This window comes from Melopsittacus undulatus, chromosome 22 (assembly GCF_012275295.1).
Source record: "Melopsittacus undulatus isolate bMelUnd1 chromosome 22, bMelUnd1.mat.Z, whole genome shotgun sequence".
Lineage (NCBI taxonomy): Eukaryota > Metazoa > Chordata > Aves > Psittaciformes > Psittaculidae > Melopsittacus > Melopsittacus undulatus.
Window position 1 is genome coordinate 354,847 of NC_047548.1, and position 20,986 is coordinate 375,832.

Sequence of the window (20,986 nt, forward strand, 5' to 3'; positions counted from 1 at the left end):
AGAACCTAAGCTTGAGGCAGCCAAAAGGACATCCCATAAGCAGCCAAGTGCAGATAAGGGATTGCTGACATCCACATACCGGTTGGGGCCTGTCCAAAGAACGGAACAGAGAAAGGATGGAGTGAGGAAGACTCTTTACTTCATCAGTGCGACCACCAGAGGGGGCTGCGAGCGCAGGAGAGGCTGATGTCGCAATGGACTAATGAGGCAACCCCTGATGCATATGTATGAGTTAATGTAGCAACATATGTTGAATATGCATTAACTGGGAAACTTCAATGTATAAGTTCCGATGAGGTCGGAATCAGATTTGGGGTCGTCCTCCTGGTTCCCGGCGCCCCAATAAAGCCCTCATAGGACCATCCCTTTGGTTATGTGCTCGTCCCGACCCTAACACACCCCCAGTGGGGCAGGGGTTGCTGCGGGTCCCCACCCCCTCCTTAGGGAGATTTATGATGGGGCAGACCCCTCCCAGCCCTGCCCCATCGATGGTGGGGCCGGGCTGCGCTCCCCACCCCACACCTGGGGGGGGGGGGGGGCACAGCAGCGTGTTGGGGATGGGAGCCCCGGGATGTGGGGTGCGTGTGGGGCTCCCCGCAATGGGGCTCCCCGCAATGGGGCTCCCAGGGGGGGGCGGTGTCAGTGGCTGCCCCCCGAGGCCTGGGCCAGCCCCACGGAGGCGGCGGCGGAGGGGAAATGACTCTGCTGGGCCGGCGCTTCCTGGGGCGGTGAAGGAGCAGGAACCGGAGCCGAGGCCGGAGCCGGAGCCGAGGCCGGAGCCGGAGCCGAGGCCGGAGCCGGAGCCGAGGCCGGAGCCGGAGCCGGAGCCGAGGCCGGAGCCGAGGCCAAGACCCCACCATGGAGCCCGAGCGCGGCCCCTGCGGTGAGCCCGGCCCCGCAGGGGTTAACGGGGACGGGGCTTGGGTTGCGCTGGGACCCCCCCCCTCTGCGCACCCCATTGCTCCCCATAGACGGGGCTGGGGCCGCGTGTGGGAGCTCGGGGGGGGGGTCCCGGTGCCCCCGTCTGTGGGGTGCAGGGAGCAGAGGGGTCCAGCAGGGAAGTGGGTGCTGGGGGGGTCACACGGGGGAGCATTGGGGGTGATATTGGGGGTCACAGGGGGTCACATAGGGGGGGTCCCTGGGGGGTGATACTGGGGGGCACAGAGGGGGCACAGGGGGGTGACATTGGGGGGCACGGGGGTGTCACACAGGGGGGTCCCTGGGGGCTGATACTGGGGTTCACCCCGGGGTGACATTGGGGTGCTAGGGGGTGACATTGGGGGGCACACGGGGTCTCACAAGGGGGTCCCTGGGGGATGATACTGGGGGTCACAGGGGGGTGACATTGGGGTGCTGGAGGGGTCATATGGGGGTACTGGGGGGTGACATTGGGGGGCACACGGGGTCACACAGGGGGGTCTCTGGGGGGTGATACGGGGGTTCACCCCGGGGTGACATTGGGGTGCTGGGGGTGTCACATGGGGGGTCACACAGGGGGGTCCCCGGGGGGTGATACTGGGGGGCACAGGGTGTCACACGGGGTTGCTGGGGGAGGTGACACATTGGGGTGCAGGGGGTAACCCGGGGGGGGTCACGGGGGTCACAGGTGTCTGACTCCGCTCTCGGGTGTCCCCAGGCAGCCCCTCGGCCCCCCCCTGCCCCCCGGCCCCATTGGAGCCGCGGCTGCGGCGGCTGGAGGAGGAGCTGGCGCTGGTGCGGGCGGCGCTCGGGGACGCGCTCCGGCGCCTGGGGCTGTGCGAGCGGCACCTGCCCCACGGTGAGACCCACAGCCCCCCCCCCCCCCCCACACCCGGTCCGTCCCGTCGGGTCTGACCCTTCCCTCCCCATAGCAGCCAACGGGGCCATCCCGGAGCCCCATCTGCAGCCGGACCCCGACGGGCTCCCCCTGACCCCCCCCGCGCCCCCCCGAACCATCAGTGTGGGGACACAGACGGAGGAGCAGCCCAGAGCCAGTGCGGAGCAGGGGGTCCCCCCGGAGCCGCCCCCCCCCGGGTCACCCCCGTGCCCCCCAGCACCTGCCCCAGCCTCGCCAGAGCCTCCTGCTCCTGACTCACCCACAGCAGTGCCCAGCCTGGCCCCACGGGGCACCCACAAAGAGCTGTGAGGATGGGGGGGAACTGGGGGGGGGGGGGAGTGAGGAGGGGGGGTCAGGGTGCTGGGGTCCACTGGTGGGGAGCTGTGGGGTGAGGGATGGGGGGGGCTGTGGGGTAAGGGATGGGTCTATGGGGAGGATGCTGTTGGGGTTAGGGTGGGATTTGGGGGGTGAATAAGAGGGGGAGGGGGTGTGAGGCCTTCACTGACGGTGTCCCCCTGTCCCCCCCCCCTCCCTGTGTCCTCTCCTGCCCCCCATGTCCCCCCATTGCCCCCCAGCCTGCGCAGGCACAGCTCCTCCTCCGGCAGCGCCAGCCCCCGGCAGCGCCTGAGCAGGAAAGCGGCTTCATCCGCCAACCTCCTGCTGCAGGCGGGGAGCCCCGAGAGGTGGGGGTCCCCCTTGCACCCCCAAACCCACCCTGCACCCCCCCCCGGCCACCCACATCCCCTCTGCACCCCAACCCTGCCTGCACCCTCCCATCCCCTCTGCACCCCCCCAGGCTCCCTGCATCCCCCCATCCCTCCCTGCACCCCCCTGCACCCCACTGCACCCCTTCACCCCCCCACACTCCCCCGTTGACGCCACCTCTCCCTGGCAGCCGTCCGAAGGAGCCCACCCAGAGCCCAGGTGGGTGCTGGGGGGCCGGTTTTGGGGTGCAGGGAGGGGGGGGGGGGTGCGGTACTGGGGGGGGGTCTCATGGTTGGGGTCTGACACCATTTCCCTCCCCAGGGACACGCCGTGGGAACTACAACCTGGGTGAGGCTTGGGGGCATCTGCCCATGCCTGCACCCCCCCATGGGGCTGGGGGCTATGGGGTGACCCCCAGGTTCCCTGCCCCACAGAGGGGGTGTCGGTGAAGATGTTCCTGCGGGGCCGCCCCATCACCATGTACGTGCCCTCGGGGCTGGGCCCCTATGGGGGGCTGCGGACGGAGCTGCCCCCTGAGCGCCTCCAGCTTGACTGGGTGTATCCTGCACGGTCCCATCCATGTGTGTGTGACCCCACAGCCTGGGGGTCCCCATCCCTGCTCCCATATGGGTGCCTCTGTCCTTCTCTGGGGGTCCCCATGTGGGGGTCCCCACTTCCATTCATTTTCAAGGTCACCACCTGGGGTCCCCATTCCCATCCCACTCTGCGGGTTCCAGTCCCTGCCTTCCTCCCCATCCCCTCATCTCCCCCTGGGGGTCCCCTCTCACCCTCCACACCAGTTGCACCCCTTAACTGGTCCCAGTTACGGGTACCGGGGCCGGGACAGCCGCTCCAACCTGCACATGTTGGCCTCGGGTGAGCTCGTCTACTTCATGGCCTGTGTGGTCATCCTCCTGCATGTGCCTCTGCGCCGGCAGCGCCACTACCTGCGCCACAGTGACTGCGTGCGCTGGTGAGCCCCGGGCGGGGGGGGGCCCGTCTGCATCCCCCCCCCCCCCCTTACCCCTGCTTCCCTCCCTGCCCAGCCTGGCCGTGCATCCTGACCGGCTCCGTGTGGCCACAGGGCAGGCGGCTGGTGTTGATAAGGATGGCAAGGTATGGGGTGGGGGTGGGGATGGGGATAGGGATGGAGATGGGACAGGATGGGAATGGAGCTGGGAATAGGGGTGGGATGATGATAGAGAATGGGATGGGGTAGAGTGGGGATGGGAAGAGGGATGGGAATGGGACAGGATGGGGAAGGAGCTGGTAATAGGGGTGGGGTGATGATAGAGATGTGGATAGGGTAGGGTGGGAATGGAACTGGGGATAGGAATAGGATGGAAATGGGGATAAGATGTGGATGGGGATGGAGATGGATGGGATGGGAATGGGATGGAAACAGAGATGAGGATGGAGTGGGTACAGGAGGGGATGGGGTCCAGGCCAGGCTGGGGGTATGGGGGTGTGTGTGTCCCCCGGTGGGACGGGACCCCCGGGACCCCCTGTCCCGGCCCCACACTGTCCCCACAGCTCCTGCAGCCGGTTGTGCACATCTGGGACTCGGCCACACTGCTCACACTGCAGCAGATCGGCCTGGGCAGCTTCGAGCGCGGCGTCGGCTCCATCGCCTTCTCCAGCGCTGTGAGTGCACCCAGACCCCCCCCCCCCAACCCTGTTGCGACCCCCCCTCACCCCTGTCCCCCCCCCAGGACCATGGTGCCTTCCTTTGTGTGGTGGATGACTCCAATGAGCACATGATGTCAGTGTGGGACTGCGCCCGCGGCACTAAGCTGGTGGAGGTGAAGGTGAGACCCAGATGTGCCCATGTGGGGGGACCCCAACATCCAGCGTGGGGGGGTCCGGGCTGAGAGCTCATCCCCCCCATGTCCTTGCAGAGCACAAACGAGTCGGTGCTGGCAGTGGAGTTCAACCCCCAGGACAGCAGCAGCATCATCACCAGTGGCAAGTCCCATATCTACTTCTGGACCTGGAGTGGGGCCACCCTCACCAAGAAGCAGGGCATCTTTGGGGTGAGTGAGGTGCCCCTGGGGGCTATGAGGGGCCGGGGGGGGGGTGGGTTCATGCTGATGCTGGGATCTTCCCCCCCCCCCCTTAGAAATACAAGAAGCCCAAGTTCATCCAATGCTTCATCTTCAACACTGATGGGGATGTGCTCACCGGTGACTCCGAGGGCAACATCCTGACCTGGACCCGCGTCACCGGCGATGGCTGCACACCAGGGAAGGGAGTCAAAGGTGAGGGCCTGGGTTTGGACGGGGACAATAACCGTGGGGCAGCCGTGGGGCTGACCCTGGCCCTGCAGAGACCTACCAGATTGGGCAGCAGACACGGGCCCATGAGGGCAGCATCTTCACCCTGTGCCGTCGGAGGGACGGGACGGTGCTGAGCGGTGGGGGCAAGGACCGACGTGTGGTTTGCTGGAGCCCTGCACTCGCTCTGCTGCAGGAGGCTGAGGTGGGGACACCAAAACCTTCCCTCAGCCCCAAAACCCATTCAGGACCCCACAACTGGCCCTGGCCCCCCCCAGCGAGGGGTGACTGTGATATGGGGGGGGGGGGTTTGGGGTGTCCCCCCCTCACTTTCCCCCCCCCTCCACCTCCCAGCTCCCTGAGCGCTATGGGGCAGTGAGGACCATTGCAGAGGGACCTGGGGATGAGCTGCTGGTGGGGACGACCCGCAATGCGCTGCTGCGGGGGACACTGGACACCGGCTTCACCCCCATTGTGCAGGTGGGGTTGGGGATGGGGGGGGGACCTCCCCACCATGGGGTGATGGTGACCCCCCCCCCGCCTTGTTTCCCCCCTCCAGGGGCACACGGACAAGGTGTGGGGCTTGGCCACCCACCCCAGCTGCTGCCTGTTCCTCACCTGCGGGCACGACCGACAGCTCTGCCTGTGGGATGGGCAGGAGCATGCACTGACCTGGAGCCTGGCACTGGAGGTGGGGGGCCGGGGGGGCAGGAGCATCGTATGGGGGTACAGGGGGGCTGGGGGGACAATGAGGCAGGGGTTGTTGTGGGGTTATGGGGGGAACAGGAGGGTTGGGAGGGGGTGGAAGGCAAGAGGATGGTTGGGGGTACAGGGGGGTGGGGGTGCAGGGGGTACTGCCCCATGGCCTGACACCCTGTTCCCCACAGGACACAGGGCTCTGTGCTGATTTCCACCCGGGGGGGCAGTTGGTGGCCGTGGGGCTGATGACAGGGCGGTGAGTGATGGGGGACACTGGGGGGGCTTGGGGGACAACAGGGGATGGAGAAGGGCATGGAGCTGTCCCACACTGGGGGCAGAGATATGGGGTGGGGGGACACAGTGCTTGGAGCATGGGGACATGGGGGGACCGGAGACACCAGCCTGCCCTGTCCCCTGTGTGTCACCCCACACGTGTCCCCCCCACACGTGTCCCCCTACACGTGTCCCCTCTGTCCCCACAGATGGCTGGTGCTGGACATGACAACACAGCAGCCGCTGGCAGGGGGCTCGGATGGGAATGAGCAGCTCTCAGTGGTGCGCTTCTCCCCAGGTGAGCTCCCGGCCCCATAGCGGGGGGGGGACACCCCCATGTGTGCCCCCATCCTGTCCCCAACCCCTTCCCTGTCCCCACAGACGGCTCCTTCTTGGCCATTGGCTCCCATGACAACTTCATCTACATCTACAGCGTCACCGAGGGCGGCCGCAAGTACACCCGCTTTGGGCGCTGCACGGTGAGAGTCGGGGGGGGAAGTGAAATCTGGGGGTCCCATTGCCCCCCAGCACCCCCAACAACACCTCAACCCCCCCAGGGCCACTCCAGCTTCATCACCCACCTGGACTGGTCCAAGGACGGTCACTTCATCATGTCCAACTCGGGGGACTACGAGATCCTCTACTGTGAGCTGGGGGGGATGGATGGGCACCCCCTTACCCTGCTGGGGTCCCTAGCATGGGGGGGGGGGTGGGATGCACCCCTCATCCCCTGACACCCACAGGGATGGGGCAATGCTGTGCACCCCCAGTGCCTTGGGGTGAGCCTCACTGCCCGTGTCCCCCCCATCCCACCCCAGGGGACATCGCTGGGGGCTGCAAACTGCTCCGCAACCGCTTCGAGAGCCGGGACCGGGAATGGGCGTCCTACACGTGTGTGTTGGGCTTCCATGTCTTCGGTGAGCATGGGGGGGGGCAAGGGAATGGTGTTGGGGGGTCCTGGGGGTCCCCCTGACCGCCCATGTCCCCTCAGGGGTATGGCCTGATGGCTCCGACGGCACCGACATCAACTCCCTGTGCCGGTCCCACCACGAGCGCTTGGTGGCCGTGGCCGATGACTTCTGCAAAGTTCATCTCTTCCAGTACCCCTGTGCCTGCCCCAAGGTGGGATGGGGGGTCCAGAGCCCCGGGGGGGGGGTAGGGGGGGATCTGGACCCCTGGGTGGGGTGTGCAGGGCAGAGGATGCAGGAGGGTGAATGCTTGTAAGGGATGCACACGTGTGAGGGGAGGGGGACCGAGCCCAACGTGTGTGTGAGGGGTGGGCACACACGCACACACGTGTGCAAGGGGAGGATGTGCACGTGTGCAACATGCATGCAAAGGGTGGGCACACATGCACACACGTGTGCAAGGGGAGGATGTGCACGTGTGTAACGTGTGCGAGGGGTGGGCATGCACGCACACACATGTGCGAGGGGAGGATGTACATGTGTGTAACACGCGTGCGAGGGGTGGGCACACACGCACACACGTGTGCAAGGGGAGGATGTGCACGTGTGTAACATGTGCAAGGGGTGGGCACGCACGCACACACATGTGCAAGGGGTGGGCACGCACGCACACACATGTGCAAGGGGTGGGCACACACACATACATGTGTGCAAGGGGAGGATGTACACATGTGTAACACGTGTGTGAGGGGTGGGCACACACGCACACACGTGTGCAAGGGGAGGATGTACATGTGTGTAACACGTGTGCGAGGGGTGGGCACACACGCACACACGTGTGCAAGGGGAGGATGTGCACGTGTGTAACCCGTGTGTGAGGGGTGGGCACACACGCACACACACGTGCAAGGGGTGGGCACGCACACATACATGTGTGCAAGGGGACGATGTACACGTGTGTAACACGTGTGTGAGGGGTGGGCACGCACACATACATGTGTGCAAGGGGAGGATGTACACGTGTGTAACACGTGTGCAAGGGGTGGGCACGCACACATACATGTGTGCAAGGGGAGGATGTACACGTGTGTAACGCACATGCCATGAGCCCCTGGTGTGGGGCACCAGGGCTGCCGGTTGCATGTACGGGCGCGCACACGGTGCTAACGTGCCCGTGCCCGCTCACACCCCGGTGCACCCGCAGGCACCGAGCCACGTGTACGGGGGCCACGGCAGCCACGTGACCAACGTGCGCTTCACCCACGACGACGAGCACCTCGTGTCGCTGGGGGGCAAGGACACCAGCGTCTTCCAATGGCGAGTGCTGGGGGGGCCCACGCCGCCCTGCAGCCGCTCCCCCTGCACCCCTGAGCCCGCCGGGGACCCCGACTCGCGTTGAGCGGCTCCTCTGCTTCCTCGGCTGCTTCCTCCTTCCCTTCCTCATCCTCCTGGGGACCAAGGGGGGGGGTTCTCGGTGTCTCCCACCCCCCCCCCCCCCCGTTTTCCGCTGCACTGTGAGAGGCCACAATAAAACCGGGGGTCGGGGGCTCCGGGAGCACCGGACGTGCCCGATCCGGGGTTGTTCGCACCCGTCCCGTTCGTCCCCGTTCCGGAAGCGCCGCGGCTGTGGCGGAACCTGCCGAGCCCCTTCCGGAGGAGCCGGAGGCTCCCGAAGCCCTTCCGGAGGCGCCCGAGTCCGCTCCGAGGCTGCTCCGGAGGTGCCCGAGCCCTTTCCGAGCGGCTCCGAGGCCGCTCCGGAGGCGCCCGAGGCCGCCCGAGCCCGTTCCGAAGCCGCCCGAGCCCGTTCCGAAGCCGCCCGAGGCCGCCCCGAGCCCGTTCCGAGGCCGCCCCGAGCCCGTTCCGAAGCCGCCCGAGCCCGTTCCGAAGCTGCCCGAGGCCGCCCCGAGCCCGTTCCGAGGCCGCCCCGAGCCCGTTCCGAAGCCGCCCGAGCCCGTTCCGAAGCCGCACGAGCCCGTTCCGAAGCCGCCCGAGGCCGCCCCGAGCCCGTTCCGAAGCCGCCCGAGGCCGCCCCGAGCCCGTTCCGAAGCCGCCCGAGCCCGTTCCGAAGCCGCCCGAAGCCCGTTCCGAAGCCGCCCGAGCCGCTCCGGAGGTGCCCGAACGGGTCGTGCCGGTGCGGAGGCGGCGGGAGCGGGAGGCGATGAAGCGCGGCCGGGGCCAGGCCCGGGGGTAGCGCGGCCGAAGGAGCGGCCATGGCGGCCAACATGTACCGCGTCGGGGGTGAGCGGGGCCGGGACGGGAGGGGTCCCGGGAGGGGTTAGGGGGGGTCCGTGAGGGCCGGGCTGGGGGGGGGGAACGGGAGGGCCTGGAGGGGAGCGGACCCCACACGGGGAAAGGGGGGGTCCTATGAGGGGATTGGGGGGGTCCGTGAGGGACGAGGGGCCCGGTGAGGAGGGGGGGGTGCTGGGGGGGGAACGGGCGCCCTGAGGCCCAGCAGCGCTGGACCCCCGTTGTGTCTTGGAGGAGGGGGGGGCCCTGGTGTGTGTGTGACAACGGGGACCCACGGCCGGAGATGGGGAGCACAGGGGGGACCCCCGGATTCGGGGGTGATGTGTGTATATGGGGGGGTCTGTGTTTTGGGGGACCCCTGGTTTGTAGTGTGGGGGGGGGGGTGGTGCTGGCAGTGTGTGGGAGCAAAGGGGGTCCCGGTGTCTGCAAGGGGCTGTGAGGAGCATGGAGCCCCCGGGGGATGACCCCATAGGGTACAAAGGAGCCCCCCATGCCCGTGAGGAGGAAGTTGTGTGTGTAAAAGGCTCCTTACTCCATTGTTTGAGGGGATAAAGGAGGATCCTTTCCCTCTTGGAGCAGGGGGGGGTGGGGGGGGGGGGCTGCGGGGGGGGCTCCCCTCATTGCACCCCCATTTCTCCCCCCAGATTATGTCTATTTTGAGAACTCCTCCAGCAACCCCTACCTCGTCCGTCGCATCGAGGAGCTCAACAAAGTGAGAAGCCACCTCCTGGGCTTGGGGGGGTCACAATCCCCAGTGGATGTGGGGGTGTCCCCCTGCCCCCTCCTCACCCTTGTGCCCCCCCCCAGACTGCCAATGGTAACGTGGAGGCCAAGGTCGTCTGCCTGTTCCGCCGACGGGACATCTCCAGCAGCCTCAACAGCTTGGCCGACAGCAATGCACGTGAGTGGGGGGGTACAAAGGGGGGGCCCTGGGGCTCTGTCCCCTCTATTCCCCTTCCCCAGGCCTGGGGGGGGGGGGGGGTGCAGGTCCCATTTTGCCACCGCTCCTGCCTTGGGGCATTTGGTTCTGTGACCCCCCCTCAGACTTGGTCTGCCCCCAAAGTGGGGGGAGCTGGGCTGTCCCAGCCTGCCAGGTGGATGGGGGGAATTTGGGGGGTCAGAAATGCGCCCTGGTGGTGTAGGGGTGTGAAATGGGGGTCAGAGCTGGGGGGGGGGTGTGGGGAAGGAATGCGGCACAGCCTGGCCCCCCCCAGCCAGCAGAGTGGGGAGGTCCTGGCTCTGATGGGGGGGCCTGGGGGTGCCCCCAGGGTTTGGCCACACCCCCTCCAGTATTCCCTGCATGTAAGCAGGGCTGGGCTGTCCCCCCCCCCCCCCCCCCCCCCTTGTCCCTGCTCCCCCCCGGGCCTGAGCTGCTGCCAAAACCCAGGGGGGGGTCCTGGGAGAACAATGAACCTCCCTGCTTGATGGTGTGGGGGGGGAGCCCCCTCTGACCCCCCCTTCTGCACTCAGGCGAGTTCGAGGAGGAGTCCAAGCAGCCCACCATGACGGAGCAGCAGCGGCACCAGCTGAAGCACCGGGAGCTCTTCCTGTCCCGGCAGTTCGAGTCGCTGCCGGCCACCCACATACGGTGTGTGTTGGTTGGGGGGGGGGGAGGATGACAATTTAGGGGGGTGGGCACCTCTCTGTGACACCCCAACTCTGTGCCCCACAGGGGGAAGTGCAGCGTGACGCTCCTCAATGAGACTGATATCTTGGGCCAGTACCTGGAGAAGGAGGTGAGCCCCACACCTTTCCAAAGGGGCTGATTTGGGGGCCCCCTCCTCACCCAGCTGAGCCCCCCCCCCCATATGTTCTCCCCCCATCCCAGGACTGCTTCTTCTACTCGCTGGTGTTTGACCCTGTCCAGAAAACCCTCTTGGCCGACCAGGGCGAGATCCGAGTCGGCTGCAAGTACCAGGCAGAGATCCCAGACCGGCTGGCTGAAGGTTAGGGGGGGTCTGCAGTGGGGGGGGGTGTTAATGATGGAGGTTGAGCCTGATCCCTGCTCAACCCCCCCCCCTCCAGGTGAATCAGACAACAGAAACCAGCAGAAGATGGAGATGAAGGTGTGGGACCCTGATAACCCCCTGACAGACCGGCAGATCGACCAGTTCCTGGTGGTGGCACGGTGAGCTGAGGCTGGGGGAGCTGGGGGGGGGAGTCAAAGGGGGGGCCCGCAGACCCCCCCAACCCCTTGTGTCACCCCCCAGAGCCGTCGGGACCTTTGCCCGTGCCCTGGACTGCAGCAGCTCCATCCGGCAGCCCAGCCTGCACATGAGCGCTGCCGCTGCCTCCCGGGACATCACACTGGTGAGGGCTGGGGGGCCAAGAGGACCCCAGTTCCAGGGCAGGGCTCCTCCTTATCACCCCCCCGCCCCCATTCTGTGTCCCCATCCCAGTTCCACGCCATGGACACGCTGCAGCGCAATGGTTATGACCTGGCCAAAGCCATGTCAACGCTGGTGCCGCAGGGAGGGCCGGTGCTGTGCCGGGATGAGATGGAGGAGTGGTCGGCCTCCGAGGCCATGCTCTTTGAGGAGGCGCTGGAAAAATATGGGAAGGACTTCAATGACATCCGGCAGGACTTTGTGAGTGGGAATGGGGGGGCACAGGGTCTGGGGGAAAGGGGTGAAGGGCACCCCCTTGCAGTGAGAGATCACTCACTCCTCTCCCTGCAGCTGCCCTGGAAGTCCTTGGCTAGCATCGTGCAGTTCTACTACATGTGGAAGACCACCGACCGCTACATCCAACAGGTAATGGGGGCTTCTGTGTTTTGGGGGGGCTGCCATAAGCCCCCTGCACTGTGCTTTTGCCATCTTACCTCCGTCTCTGCTTGCAGAAGAGGCTGAAGGCAGCAGAGGCAGACAGCAAGCTGAAGCAAGTCTACATCCCCACCTAGTGAGTTGGGGAGGGAGTACTCCTGGTGGGGCCTAGACCCCCATCTGGGCTTGGAGGGGGACATGGGGACCCCCTGATCCCTCTGACCTCCCTGTTCCTTTTGTTCTCTGCAGCACAAAGCCAAACCCCAACCAGATCATCTCGGTGGGCTCCAAACCCGGCATGAATGGGGCCGGCTTCCAGAAGGGGCTGACCTGCGAGAGCTGCCACAGTCAGTGGGATGGGGGGTATATGGAAGGAGGGGGTATACTTGGCCTGAGGTGTGCTGTAGGGGTGGGAGGGAAGCATGGGTGACAGTGGGGCAAGAATGGGGATACATAAGGATTGGGGAGGGGTAGCCAGGAAGCTATAAGGGCTGTGGGGCAGAGGCACATAGGGGTTCAGGGGGGCAGCTGGGTAGGAGCAGGGTTGTATAGGGGATAGGAGGGCAGGATGTGAGTGTTCACGGGCAGCAGTGTAGCTATTGGAGCAGGAAGGGGGGGTTGAGGGCAGCAGAGCTGCATCTTCTCTGTGTCCCCCCCTTGGGGGGTTCCCACACCCACCGTGTCCCCACCCACCGTGTCCCACCCCAGCTACCCAGTCTGCCCAGTGGTACGCCTGGGGCCCCCCCAACATGCAGTGCCGCCTCTGCGCCTCGTGCTGGATCTACTGGAAGAAGTATGGGGGGCTGAAGACCCCCACGCAGCTGGAGGGGGCAGCCCGTAGCGCCTCGGTGAGCTCTGCTATGGGGCTGGTGCGGAGCTGGGGGGGGAGCGTGGGGTGCGCACAGCACTGACCCCCCCTGTCCCCCCGCAGGAGCCCCACTCTCGGGGTCACCTCTCGCGCCCCGAGGCGCAGAGCCTCTCTCCATACACCACCAGCGCCAGCCGGGCCAAGCTGCTGGCCAAGAACCGCCAGACCTTCCTGCTGCAGACCACGCGGCTGACGCGCCTGGCGCGGCGCCTGTGCCGCGATGTGCTGCAGCCGCGCCGTGCCGCGCGCCGTCCCTACGCGCCCATCAACGCCAACGCCATCAAGGCCGAGTGTAGGTGATGGGGAGAAATGGGTTTGAGGGGAGTGGGGGGGGCACGGGACACAGATGGTGATATCCTGGAGGAGCTGCTTCTCCAGCTCTTGGCATCAGAGGGATGGGGGGAGTGTAGGATCACAGAATCCAGGTTTGAAAAGGAACTTAAAGCTCATCCAGATCCAACCCCTGCCACGGGCAGGGACCCCTTCCACTGGAGCAGCTTGATCCTAACCCTAACCCTCTCCTTGAGCACTGCCAGGGATGGGGCAGCCACAGCTTCTCTGGGCACCCTGTGCCAGCGCCTCAGCACCCTCACAGGGAAGAGCTGCTTAAGAGCTCATCTCAATCTCTTCAGTGGCAGGGGTTAGAACTGGATGAGCTTTAAGCTCCCTTCCAAACCCAAACTATTCCATGATCCTCATGCTGCCAGATCCCCCCTTACCTCCCTGTCTGCTCCCACAGGCTCCATCCGCTTGCCCAAGGCCGCCAAGACCCCCCTCAAGATCCACCCGCTGGCCCGGCTTCCCCTCGCCGCCATCGTCAAGGAGCTGGGTGAGGAGTTGGGGGTCCCCAGGGTGTGTGTGTGGGGCACCCGACCCCAGGGTGGGGGCTGCTTGGTGGCTATGGGGAGGGTTGTGGGGCTGTTCCTGGGAGCCAAGGGTTGGCTGTGGGGTCCTCCGAGGAGCTATGGAGCAGCCCCTGACCCCCTGTTCCCCACCCCCAACAGCTGCACAAGCCCCCTTGAAGCCGAAGACGCCGCGGGGCACCAAGACCCCCATCAACCGGAACCAGCTGAGCCAGAGCCGGGGGCTGGCAGGGCTGGTGGGCAAGAGGGGCTACGAGGGGGGTGGCGAGGGCCACCGCCCCCCCCGGGTACGGGTACGGAGCCTATGGGGGGAGCTGCAAGGGGACAGTGAGGGCCATATCCGGCCTCTATGGGGCTGGGGGTGGTGCTATGGGAGCGGGGGGGGCTTGGGAAAGGCTGGGGGGAGGTCTGCGATGACCCATAGGGTGGGGGGGGTGTGATTGACGGGGGGTGGAGCCTGCGGTGATTGACAGGGGCGGGGCCAGTGGGAACGGAGCTGACCCTGATTGGTGGGGAAAGACCGTGGGGGCGGGGACAAGGGACCATTGAGAAGGTTGGGTGGGCTGGGGGCGGGTGGCTCCGCGTTGACTGACAGCTCCCGCAGCCAATGGGTGGGGCGGGGCAAGGAAAGGCGATGCGTGATTGGTGGAGGGGCGGGACCTCACGTTACGTCACTCAGGTGGGTGCTTCGGGGCTCCCCTTCTCTGCCAACGGGCGCCCCCTGGCTGCGGGGCTGCGCACCGGGGCCCCCCCCGCCAGCAAGCGCCAGAAGCTGAACCCCGCGGACGCCCCCAACCCCGTCGTCTTCGTGGCCACCAAGGACACCAGGTTCTGGGGGGGGAGGGGGCTGTGGGGCAGACATGGGGGGCTGTAGGGAGGCTGTGGGGCAGACATGGGGGGCTGTAGGGAGGCTGTGGGGCAGATGTGGGGGGCTGTGGGGAGGCTGTGGGGCAGACGGGGGGGCTGTAGGGAGGCTGGGGGGCTGTGGGGCAGATGTGGGGGGCTGTGGGGCAGATGTGGGGGGCTGTGGGGAGGCTGTGGGACAGACAGGGAGGCTGTGGGGCAGACAGGGGGGGGCTGTGGGGAGGCTGTGGGGCAGACGGGTGGGCTGTGGGACAGACAGGGAGGCTGTGGGGCAGACGGGGGAGGGCTGTGGGGAGGCTGCGGGGCAGATGTGGGGGGCTGTGGGACAGACAGGGAGGCTGTGGGGCAGACAGGGGGGGGCTGTGGGGAGGCTGGGGGGCAGATGGGGGGGCTCTGGGACAGACAGGGAGGCTGTGGGGCAGACGGGTGGGCTGTGGGGAGGCTGTGGGGCAGACGGGTGGGCTGTGGGGAGGCTGTGGGGCAGACGGGTGGGCTGTGGGGAGGCTGCGGGGCAGACGGGTGGGCTGTGGGGAGGCTGTGGGGCAGACAGGGGAGGGCTGTGGGGAGGCTGCGGGGCAGACGGGTGGGCTGTGGGGTGCCCTCCATCACTAACCCCCCCATCCCTCTGTCCCTGCAGGGCGCTGCGGAAGGCACTGACGCACCTGGAGCTCCGCCGCGCCGCCCGCCGCCCCAACCTGCCCCTCAAGGTGAAACCGGGGCTGCCCCTGCGGCCCGGGGGGGCTCTGGCACCGTCTGCACCCCCCCACCCTGCCAGCACCTCAGAGCCCATCGTCCTCGAGGACTGACCCCTCCCCCCCCTTCCCCTCCCCCCCCCCCCCCCCGCCCCTCCCCCCCCCGCCGCCACCGGGCCGGGCCCCTTTTGTATTTTTTTTATTTGCATAGAACCCGGGGGGCCGCGGGGCTGGGCCTGGAGCCGGTCCGGAGCTGGTCCGGAGCTGGTCCGGAGACCCCCCCCTGCCCCCCCCCGACCCCCGCAGGCCCCTTTTGTACGTGGAGCAAGGCCCCCGGTTTTGTATCTCGGGCAGTCCCGGTTCTGTAGTGACAGGAAATAAAGGAAAAGATGATTTTTCTTCACCGGGATCCGACAATCGGCACCGGGAGGGTGGTGGGGGGGTGGGGGGGGGAACGGGGGGGGGGATCCCTGCGCGGAACCGCTGCTGAGGGTTGTGTTTCCGGGGGACCTGGGAGGGGAACGGAACGCTTACCGTGGGCGCTCACAGGGGGAATGAGGCGGGACGGACCACTTCCGGCGGAAGTTGCTCTGAGGGAGACGAGAGGAGGAGGACGCCGGGTCCCGGTGCGGGGCTCGCCATGGACGTGGGCAACGGCCCCGCCGGTGCCTCGGACCCCGGTGCCCCCGGTTCCGGACCCGGTTCCGGCCCCGGTTCCGGCCCCGCTTCCCCCGGTTCCGGCTCTGGTTCCCCCGGTTCCGGTTCCGGCCCCGCCGCTGCCCCGGACCCCGGTTCCCTCGGTTCCGGCCCCGCCGCTGCCTCGGACCCCGCTTCTCTCGGTTCCGGCCCCGGTTCCCTTTGTTCCGGCCCCGCTTCCCCCGGTTCCGGTCCCGGTTCCGGCCCCGCCGCTCCCTCGGACCTCGCTTCCCTCGGTTCCGGCCTCGGTTCCGGCCCCGCTTCCCCCGGTTCCGACCCCTTGTCAGACCCCGACGTGGAGGCTCTGCGGCGGGGCGGGTTCCGCTGCCGCCTGTGCCAAGTGTCCGCTGCCAACCGTGAGTACCGGAGGCTCCGGTGTTGGGGATGGGGGCTCCGGGGCTCCGGCTGAGACCGCTCCCCCCCCCCCCCCGCAGGGCCGAGCCTAACGGAGCACCTACGGGGCAAGAAGCACCGGCGGCTGCGGAGCCTGCGGGCCGAGCGCCGGGCACAGGAGCAGCGCAGCCTCTTCGTCAGCGGCTTTGCCCGCGGCACCTCAGCCGAGGAGCTCAGCGGCTACTTCGGGGCCTTCGGGGAGGTGGTGGCTGTTGTCATGGACAAGGAGAAGGTGGGAGGAGCCATAGGGATGGGGCTGGGGGTGCAGGGCTGGGGCTGATGGTGTGTGCCCCCCCCCTTCATCTGCAGGGTGCTTATGCCATAGTGGAGCTGCAGGATGAGGCCAGCCGGGAGCGGGCGCTGGAGGAGCCCCAGCACAGCCTGGCCGGGCACCGGCTCCGTGTCCGTCCCCGGGAGCAGAAGGTCTTTGCCTATGGCCCTGTGGGACGGGGCAGCCACCAGGACCCCCTCAGCCCAGGGAGGCTGGAGCAGACGCTGTGGCAGGCGTCCGATGTGAGTAGGGAAGGGGGGAGTGTCCTGCAGGCTTTGGGGGTGCCAGGGGGTATAGGGGTGCCAGGGATGGGGAGGGATGTGCCTTGGAACCCTCGGTGACACCGGTTCCTGCAGGTGGACTCTCAGATGTCGCAGCTGGTGGGGCTGCTGGAGCTGAGCGAGGACGAGCGGCACATGCGGCACCTCCTGGTCACGCTGTTCCAAGAGGTTTTCACTGAGTTCTTCCCTGGTGAGTCTCCTCCTGGTGCCCCATGTGCCCGTGTGTGAGCACAGGACACAGTCCCATCCTTCACACCCCCATCCAGGCTGCACCATTGTGCCCTTTGGCTCCTCCGTCAACGGCTTCGACATCCACGGCTGCGACCTGGACCTGCTCCTGGACCTGGAGCCCACCAAGTCCCTCCAGGCATCATCACAAGCTGCTCCCAGGGCTGGATCCGGCTCCGGCGCTGAGGATTCCATCCTGACTGACATTGACCTGGCGGCTACACCGGTGCCGGAGGTGCTGGAGCTGGTGGCGACGGTTCTGCGGCGCTGTGTGCCGGGCGTCCGCCGCGTCCGCGCCGTCCCCACCGCCCGCCGCCCGGTTGTCAAGTTCTGCCACAAGCAATCGGGGCTGGCGGGGGACATTTCCATTGATAACAGGTGTGGGGCGCAGGGGTCGGTGTCACCCTCCCGGTGCTGTGTCCTTGTCCGGTGACACTGGTGTGTCCCTGCAGGCTGGCGCTGCTCAACACTCGGTACCTGCAGCTCTGCGCTGAGGCGGACGAGCGCGTGCGGCCGCTGGTGTATGCGGTGCGGCTGTGGGCCAAGCAGCAGGGCCTGGCCGGTGAGCACGGGCAGGGAGCTCATGGCAGGGTCCATCGGTGGGCACAGAGCAGTTCTGACACTGTTTTCCCTTAGGAAACCCTGCTGGGGGAGGCCCCCTCCTCAACAACTATGCCCTGACGCTGCTGGTGCTGTTCTTCCTGCAGACTCGCAGCCCCCCCGTGCTACCAACAGTCGCACAGCTGCGGGACATGGCAGGTAGGGGCTCTCTGTCCATCCCTCTGTTACCTTCTGCTTGTGGCTGTGCTCTCATGGCTGCTCTGCTCCAGGAGATGAGGATCGCACTGTTGTGTGTGGATGGGACTGCAGCTTCCCCCGGGATGTGGCACTGCTGGAGCCCAGCAGCAACACTGAGAGTTCCTGTGAGTGCTGGGCTGGGGGTATCGGGGGGACCCCCATAGCCTGGCATTGCCCTCACTGCTCCCTCCCACAGGCTCGCTGCTGGCTGAGTTCTTCCACACCTTTGGGGACTTCGACTTCGCAGGACAAGTGATCTCCCTGCGGGAAGGCCGAGCGCTGCCGCTGCCACCCCCTGCCCTCCCTGAGGCCAGCGAGGGGCTGAAGCTGGGTCCCCTCAACCTGCAGGACCCCTTTGAGCTGAGCCACAACGTGGCAGCCAACGTCAATGAGAAGACAGCATCTCGCTTCGGGCGCTGCTGCCGCGACGCCGCCAAGTACTGCCGCAGTCTGCAGTACCGGCAGAAGTCCAGCAAGGGCCGGGCCTGGGGGCTCACACGGCTCTTCCAACCGGGAGCAGTGGAGCCAGGAGCAGGGAATGCTGGTGCTTTCCTCATCAACATCCCCTTGGGCTCCACTGGAGGCTCTGAGCAGCTCGGCCGGGAGCCCCGTGGTCGTGGCCCATGGTTCTGGGAGGTCTGTGCTGCCATCGGCTTCGTGCTGAGGGACGTTCTCAAGTGCAGCTGCACCGCGGGGAGGCCACCGGGAGCTCCCAGTGAGGACTTGGGGCTCTCAGGGGCCTCGGTGGTGTCTGAGGAGCTGCCAATGGGACCGGACACAGAGGAGGAGCCGCAGGCAGTGGGCTGCAAGCGTCATGCTCCGGAGACACCCAATGGCACCGAGCTCCCCGAGGGGAAGCGACCACGGATGAACAACCCCGAGGAGACAGCGAATTGGAGCTGCACCGTATGGCACCGGGTGTGGACAGGCCGACGCCGCGTCCGCCGGCAGCTGCAGCACAGCGATGGCCCCGAGGGCCATGAGCTGGAGCTGGAGCAGAAGGTGTCAGAGGCCATCGTGCAGCAGGAGGGCGACGGGCACCCGGCAGAGCCGCTGCTCTGCTTTGAGGCCAGTGCCCGGGTGGGGGGCACACGGTGGGTGCTGCTGCGCCTGCTCCCATCGCCAGCCCCCCCCGGGCCTCTGTTCCGGGACTTTTTCCACTTCCTGCAGAGTTTTCTCCCCATTGCTGTGCGGCGGCGCCTGGGGGGGGGTCCAGGCCCCCAGGATGGGGGGGACCAAGGGCAGTTTCCTACATCCTGATGTTGGTTTTTGCAGTAAAGGGTTTGTTTTGCAGCCGTGTCCTGTAGGGTTCGTGTGGGGAGTCCTGGGTGGGGGTTTTGGGGAGAGAAAAGGAAATAATGGAGAAAACTGGGAAACGGGGCGGGAGGGGGAAGGGAGGGTTTTAGGAGCCGGGGCTGCAGAGGGGGCGTGGTATGCAAATGACCAATTATAATACATATTCACGGGCTGGGCTATGCTAATTAGAAGCAGCTTTAGCGAAGGGGATGCTGGGAGACTTCGCGTGTTCACGGAGCTCGCGTGTCAGTGCCCGGGAGCCCGAACGAGCTGTGCGGGACAGAGCGGGGAGTGCTGCGGGGAAACGGAGCGAGAAACCGGAGGGAGAGCGGAGCGGAGTGAGCGTGAGGTGAGTGAGTGCGGGCCCGGTTGGGGCCGGGGTGAGGGCAGGGCTTTGGCATCGCTTCTCGGCCTTTTGGCTAAGATCAAGTGTAGTATCTGTTCTTATCAGTTTAATATCTGATACGTCCTCGATGAGAGGACTTTATATTAAAGGTATTTTTGTTGTTGGGAGCCGGACCCGGAGCTTGCTCCATCCGCTCCGCGCATCGTCCTGGTATTGCAGCGCGTCCGGGCTCGGTGCACCCTGCGGGGACCTTGTGCTGGTCAAAGACAGATCCAGGTTCAGTTTCCCTGTATCTCGCATCGCTCATGGCTGGGGTAGTTCCCAACCCGGTCACTGGCAATGCGGGAAGCCCCCAGCCCACAATCCCCCTCCATAGGCTCGGGTGTGCTGAGCTCCATCGTGCTCTTCCTCATCCCCAGCACGTTGCTCATCGCTCAGGGCAATCGGAGCCGCTGTGGTGGCTGCAGAGGAGCCTCTCACCTCCTCAGTAGCCTCAAGGGCTCTTTCACGGACACCCCTTGTCGTGGGGAAAGAGCTTGTGTGCCCTTGGGAGCTGTGCTGGTGCTGGCACATGGGTGCGGTAACGTCTCCCATGTCAGACAGGTCTGAAGGGTCAAAGTGTGTCCATGGGCAGGATGGGCTCAGCAGCCTTCGGGCAACTAACCTAGGAGAAGGACAACTCCAACTTCAAACCCAGGCAGATGGAGCTCGTTCAGCTCTTTAAGGCCTCCCTCTAAGAGAAGGACACCGCAATCAAACCTACGACCTGAGGACTTTGCTGTCACTGCCCCAGCTCGCCAGGCCCTGGCAGATGAACCTCAGGTGTAAAGGATGGGGCCAGTTCCAGGCATGCAGAGCTCCGTGGTGGGGAGCGGTGTTGGGAAAGGGCTCAGAGCAGTTTTGGGGTGTAAAGGGGTAATTTTGGTGACTGAGGTGGGAGCTCCCCCATTGCCCCGCCTCCCAGCAGCATCCTTCATCCCCTTGCACGGCCAGGGGCACGGTGTGGGCGTGGCCAATCCGTTGGGCGTGGCCATGCAAATTAGCGATGTGAGCGGCGTGGATGCGCTGGTAGAGCGATGTATGCAAATGAGGATCCCCAGTGCCGCTCAGGGGGCGGGGCCATGCTAATGAGGCACCACCAGGCTCGCAAGGGCTGCCGGGAGGCTCTGCAGCAGGGGGGTTCCCGGGGCTCATCCGGGGTCGGTGCCCGCAGGATGAGGCCAAGAGCTTGGGGCAGTGCGGGGAGAGCAGCGGGCACGGAGCCGTAGGGCGGAGCGGGGTGAGCGTGAGGTGAGTGAGTGCGGGCCCGGTTGGGGCCGGGGTGAGGGCAGGGCTTTGGCATCGCTTCTCGGCCTTTTGGCTAAGATCAAGTGTAGTATCTGTTCTTATCAGTTTAATATCTGATACGTCCTCGATGAGAGGACTTTATATTAAAGGTATTTTTGTTGTTGGGAGCCGGAGCCGGAGCTTGCTCCATCCGCTCCGCGCATCGTCCTGGTATTGCAGCGCGTCCGGGCTCGGTGCACCCTGCGGGGACCTTGTGCTGGTCAAAGACAGAGCTCTGAGCACTGTGCAAGCTGTGCCTGTGCTGTGGCTGCTGCTGCCGTCAGGGACAGGGCGATGGCCGCTCCTGGGGTAGAGCTGATGTCCCGTCCCCAAGCCCTGCATGGTGTCCAGGGCAGGGGCTGGAGCAGCTCCCATAGGAGC

At 66.3% G+C, this 20,986-nt stretch overlaps 3 protein-coding genes and 2 non-coding genes across 8 annotated transcripts; all 5 read left to right on the forward strand.

The window, feature by feature from the left end:
• Nucleotides 1-838: 838 nt before the first annotated feature.
• On the forward strand, nucleotides 839-8,136 carry EML3 (EMAP like 3). 4 transcript variants are annotated; one of them, XM_034071665.1, is made up of 23 exons: nucleotides 839-883; nucleotides 1,637-1,777; nucleotides 1,851-2,121; nucleotides 2,392-2,499; nucleotides 2,712-2,740; nucleotides 2,843-2,869; nucleotides 2,956-3,079; nucleotides 3,345-3,494; nucleotides 3,568-3,637; nucleotides 4,055-4,165; nucleotides 4,234-4,329; nucleotides 4,420-4,554; nucleotides 4,641-4,779; nucleotides 4,848-4,999; nucleotides 5,149-5,274; nucleotides 5,354-5,485; nucleotides 5,682-5,749; nucleotides 5,976-6,064; nucleotides 6,148-6,245; nucleotides 6,324-6,411; nucleotides 6,585-6,683; nucleotides 6,758-6,888; nucleotides 7,879-8,136. In XM_034071665.1, exons 1-23 carry the CDS (start codon nucleotides 859-861, stop codon nucleotides 8,071-8,073), a joined length of 2,604 nt encoding a protein of 867 aa, XP_033927556.1. In that variant the 5' UTR covers nucleotides 839-858; the 3' UTR covers nucleotides 8,074-8,136. The 4 variants fall into 4 exon arrangements, with proteins under 4 accessions (XP_033927556.1, XP_033927557.1, XP_033927559.1 ...); XM_034071666.1 differs by having other exon boundaries at nucleotides 1,854-2,121; XM_034071668.1 differs by having other exon boundaries at nucleotides 6,200-6,245; nucleotides 7,879-8,060.
• A 614-nt stretch (nucleotides 8,137-8,750) lies between these two features.
• MTA2 (metastasis associated 1 family member 2) lies at nucleotides 8,751-15,102 on the forward strand. The gene is made up of 18 exons (XM_034071708.1): nucleotides 8,751-8,912; nucleotides 9,566-9,633; nucleotides 9,729-9,822; nucleotides 10,392-10,509; nucleotides 10,594-10,657; nucleotides 10,750-10,867; nucleotides 10,947-11,049; nucleotides 11,132-11,231; nucleotides 11,321-11,509; nucleotides 11,600-11,674; nucleotides 11,761-11,819; nucleotides 11,933-12,030; nucleotides 12,392-12,531; nucleotides 12,615-12,843; nucleotides 13,291-13,380; nucleotides 13,556-13,707; nucleotides 14,094-14,242; nucleotides 14,916-15,102. Exons 1-18 carry the CDS (start codon nucleotides 8,885-8,887, stop codon nucleotides 15,082-15,084), a joined length of 2,043 nt encoding a protein of 680 aa, XP_033927599.1. The 5' UTR covers nucleotides 8,751-8,884; the 3' UTR covers nucleotides 15,085-15,102.
• Nucleotides 15,103-15,664: 562 nt separating this feature from the next.
• Nucleotides 15,665-18,930, forward strand: TUT1 (terminal uridylyl transferase 1, U6 snRNA-specific; the record flags this gene model as incomplete). Its single annotated transcript, XM_034071844.1, has 9 exons — nucleotides 15,665-16,022; nucleotides 16,101-16,291; nucleotides 16,369-16,572; nucleotides 16,687-16,801; nucleotides 16,878-17,217; nucleotides 17,292-17,401; nucleotides 17,476-17,598; nucleotides 17,670-17,762; nucleotides 17,834-18,930. Coding segments are annotated over 9 exons (2,598 nt in total), but the record flags the coding sequence as incomplete, so codon positions are not given.
• Nucleotides 18,931-19,332: 402 nt separating this feature from the next.
• On the forward strand, nucleotides 19,333-19,523 carry LOC115946556 (U2 spliceosomal RNA). Its single transcript, XR_004080607.2, has one exon. It is a non-coding gene; the product is annotated as a U2 spliceosomal RNA (small nuclear RNA).
• A 1,096-nt stretch (nucleotides 19,524-20,619) lies between these two features.
• Nucleotides 20,620-20,810, forward strand: LOC117437521 (U2 spliceosomal RNA). Its single transcript, XR_004550460.1, has one exon. It is a non-coding gene; the product is annotated as a U2 spliceosomal RNA (small nuclear RNA).
• The last annotated feature ends 176 nt before the right edge of the window (nucleotides 20,811-20,986 follow it).